The sequence below is a fragment of the Etheostoma cragini genome, chromosome 11, assembly GCF_013103735.1.
Source record: "Etheostoma cragini isolate CJK2018 chromosome 11, CSU_Ecrag_1.0, whole genome shotgun sequence".
Lineage (NCBI taxonomy): Eukaryota > Metazoa > Chordata > Actinopteri > Perciformes > Percidae > Etheostoma > Etheostoma cragini.
The window spans coordinates 2,461,082-2,465,020 of NC_048417.1; the positions used below are offsets into that span (position 1 = coordinate 2,461,082).

General features: G+C 43.1%; 1 protein-coding gene across 11 annotated transcripts in view; it reads left to right on the plus strand.

Annotated features, from left to right (window-relative positions):
* Positions 1 to 3,939, plus strand: part of tns1b (tensin 1b) — a 202,280-nt gene that overhangs the window by 177,761 nt on the left and 20,580 nt on the right. For 10 of the 11 annotated variants that reach the window (XM_034884543.1, XM_034884534.1, XM_034884539.1 and 7 more), the window contains 2 exons: positions 837 to 917; positions 3,684 to 3,877. In XM_034884543.1, coding sequence (XP_034740434.1) covers positions 837 to 917; positions 3,684 to 3,877 — 275 coding nt within the window. The remainder of the gene's footprint in view (positions 1 to 836; positions 918 to 3,683; positions 3,878 to 3,939) is intronic. The other variant, XM_034884540.1, reaches the window with a different exon arrangement.

Here is a 3,939-nt window from a genome sequence, read left to right on the forward strand (position 1 = left end):
GGACCACTAAGGTCTATATAAAAAAGACTTCACATACAGTATTAGGGGACCACTAAGGTCTATATAAAAGAGACTTCAGATACAGTATTAGGGACCACTAAGGTCTATATAAAGGCATCCAAAAAGCACCATGTGATGGGACCTTTAATGGTCATTGCCAAATGAATAACATATTGCTCATCTTACTAGGTAATATTCATTGTACCAGTTGTGTGTAATCACAGAACATGTACTGAAGAGTAATTTTGTTGCCCCTGGCCCTGCACTGTACACACAGTGTCTCTCGGAAAAACCCTGCTCTGTCCTGATCTCATTTCCTGAGTGTCACCTCATCAGTCCTCATCACTGAGGCTCAAACAGGAAGTGTTCTCTCCAGTCCAGCAGGTTGACTGTCCCGAGATAAGCACATCCGACATCCTGCAGAGCAGCAAAAAAGTCAACACAAAGCAGTGTGTGATAGCTGAGCCTTCAGATAACAAACACCAGCAAGAGGTTTTCTAAAATCAATACTAGGACTCACTTCACTTTACTGCTATTTAAATGTAGAGCGATGGTCCACATTACACAGTACCAAATGCTTGTTTGGAGACAGTAAAGTCTCCAAAAAATGTCTCACTTAAGGTTTTTAATGTGGGAGTCATAGCTTACCATGTATGTTTTCCAAACTGGCATCAGAACTGAGTGTGTTTTTATACCACATACAGTACATGGAAACTATCTGTGAGTTACCTTCTTGTTCTTTTCCTAGGCTGGACCTTGTGTTGCTTGTTTTCTTTTTCCTTTTTAGTTTTGTCATCATCCTTCTTCTTTCTCTCATCATCCATCTGTTTACCCAGAATACTCGGCTCGTGTGCAAAGTGTCATCCCCAGCATGACCTCTTCTCAGTCTGAGCACCGCCGTTCTCACTCCTTCTCGGGTTGGTTCTCCCATCCTGTCTGAAGGAACACTTAAAAAAAAAAAAAAAGGAAAAATATAAGGGAAAGGTCTTTTTTTTCAAGTGTTCCTTCGAGTAGTCCAAGTTGAAGTCTGTATCTACTTTGCCTTTGAGTGCAGTGGGCTTTGGTTTGCATTTAATCCTTCGTCAATTTTTAGTCAATAAGTGAATGCTCTGTCTGCAGATACACTTTGTGTTTTTTGTTTCACTTTCTCCTTCTCCCTTCCATACATAACACATTTTTTCTCTATCATCATCATCATCAAAGTAACCACTGATTCCTCTCTGCATACACACTCAGCCTTCATCCCTTTGCTCTGAGTTGCAAATTTGTACCTCAAGGTTAGGGAATTACCTCAGCTGTGGCGTAGAAAAAAAAGGACCCAATTGGACAATGTTAAAGTTTCACAAGAACGAGACAGGGGAGGCACAAAGGAGGCTCTGTCCTTCGCCAGGAGAGTGCATGTCACAAGATCCATACTGCCAAACTCTGGGAACAGTACCGAGGCCCGGACACACTGGCTTCATTCAAGGCTGCTTTCTTCACTCACACTATTTTGAAGATTTACAAAGACAGACAAAGGACACCAGATCTAGGAGAGAGACCGAACTCCCTCTTGGAAACATAACGAAAGCTGTACGTGTCCACTGGGACACAGCGACCACAACGTAGACGGGATTGTTCTGTTTAGGGCCCAGGGGGGTCAAAGGGTCAGTCTGGCCTCTTTACAGCTGACTGCAACGTCGTTTTTAAAGTGATGCAACACAAAGTCAAAGTTAAATGTTACAGAGAAGATTGTAGAGTTGGAATGAAGTAGTATTCAGTAAGAAACTATGTGATCTTCCCAAGAATGAAATCTCCTCACTCTTACCTTAGATGACCTCTTCCTTAGTTTCCCTCCCATTTAAATGAAAAAAACAACTTGTGATATTTACGTTTTTGGAGCCGGCCCCATGCTCATCCACATGATGGGTGGATTTTAAATAGCTGAGAAATATCTGTCCTCAAGAATCTCCAGCCTTCCCACCTGGAAACCATTAGCCGTAGCCAGGGCAACAGCTCAGTGTTTGACTGTACTCGGTTGCTGAGCAGTGCATTGTGGGTACATCTGGCTCTCAGTTTTTGGGCTAGGTTGCAATGGTGGGTGTGTTTCTGTTTGGGGGGGGGGGGGGGGGGGGGGAGGTGTCAACTACATGCTTTTCAAAGCTGCCAGTTTAAACATTTTTGAACCAACTGCCAACACCAAGATATTTTAGCTGGAGATAAATCACGATATTCTTTCTAATATGTAAACATGTTACATGCACATATATATACTAAGTACATTGATCTATTAACCATACCCTGATAATGGTAATGCAAAACACATGGAAGGTAACTTTGAGGTAAGGAAACGTGGAGAAACTCCTTTTATAACGCTTCAGATTTTATACTTTGTTGCCTATGGCAGCTAACTGTTTAATTGTTTTTCTAACTAATTAACTGTTTTTCTAACTAATTAACTGTTTGGGTTTTCACAGCTGTTATAACTATATTTCTTCCTCAGATATGAGGCCTAATTTGTGCACCCTCGCTTCAAAGTGAAGCAAAGCGATGGGGTATTCATATTTTCACGTTTCCATAACGGTGTGTGTGTCTCCCATATGTGGAAAAGTCAAATCAGTCAAACTGACACAGTCACATTTATTTTTGGGGATTAGTTTTTTGGGGCATTTTTACCCCTTTATGTCTACAGGATAGACGAGGACATGAAAGGGGAGAGAGATGGGGGATGAGAGATGGAGCTCTACGAGAGAAACTCCAGATTTATCAAACATATTACTCATCCGCCTGTTTCAGTGACAGAATTTATTTAGAAAGTAAAGTTAGAAACCCCACAGGGTAATCTGCTTCAGCACGAACAACACCACAGGATTTAATGTCCCCAATTTTCCCACTTGTTTCTTAAACCTTTTGTACTTTCCTCATTCTCCCATTAACCTTCATCTTGTTCCAAAGCACAGGGCAGCCGGTGATCGGCTTTCACGCTGGCCGTGCAGCTTTGGCCGGCATTTCATGCTTTGTTGCCTCCACCCGCCAGTCAATGGCATCGCCTATTAAGCATAAAACTCTTAATCCAAATCCTGTTTATTTTATGCTGGGAGCTTACTCTCTCTCTCTCTCACTCTCTCTCGTTCTCTCACTTTTCTCTCTCTCAGTTTAAACCAGATTGACCAAAATGAGCCGACTGGCTGCTTTGAGGATTGGCCAGATCTGGCCCCATTGACACATTAGATAACAAACATACAGCTGGCACCAGTGTATCAAAAATCCTTTGTGTAAAAGAGCATTATCCTCCTCGCATTCCAAAAAAATAGTTGCGTAGTTTGAGCTGAGGCTGGAAGCGGTGCGCGTCACTTTATGTAACATATTTCCAAGGTCAATAATTTCCCAAAACTTTGAAACACTTACAATAGTTTGGGTGTTCAGTTAGGGATATCATGGAGTAGGTTTATTAATGAATTAAATCAATTCTTTGTCTAATTAATCGACTTAATGGGCTTCAGTTTGATCCGCAGCTAACCCTTCATTAACCTTGTGTGTATGCATGTTGAATTAAACCGTTTGTGCAGTGAGCGTTCACAGTGGCTGACGACCATTAACCTCTGATGACAGTGCTGGCGTTGCTGGAGTAAAGCAATGTAGTGGAGCAGAGGTGACCCGCGCCCCCTCGCTAAGTTTTAACACTCCCTTGCGTGTGATGTCAGGTGTCCAGGCCCGTGCCGTGTCGTTGGACGAGCCAGCAACTCTGCCCCGTCATCGCATCGCCAGCGACGGCCATTACCAGAACGGCCCTGAGGACGATCCCTCTCCTGATGTCCCACTTCGGTCTCCTGTCCGCTGTGTTTCTCCAGAGTTTGTCAACGCTCTAGCGATGAACCCCGGAGGACGGCCTAAGGAGGTAAAGAGCCGAGGTTTTGGAACTCCTTTTCCCGCCTTTTTATTTTTCTTTGTACATTAACA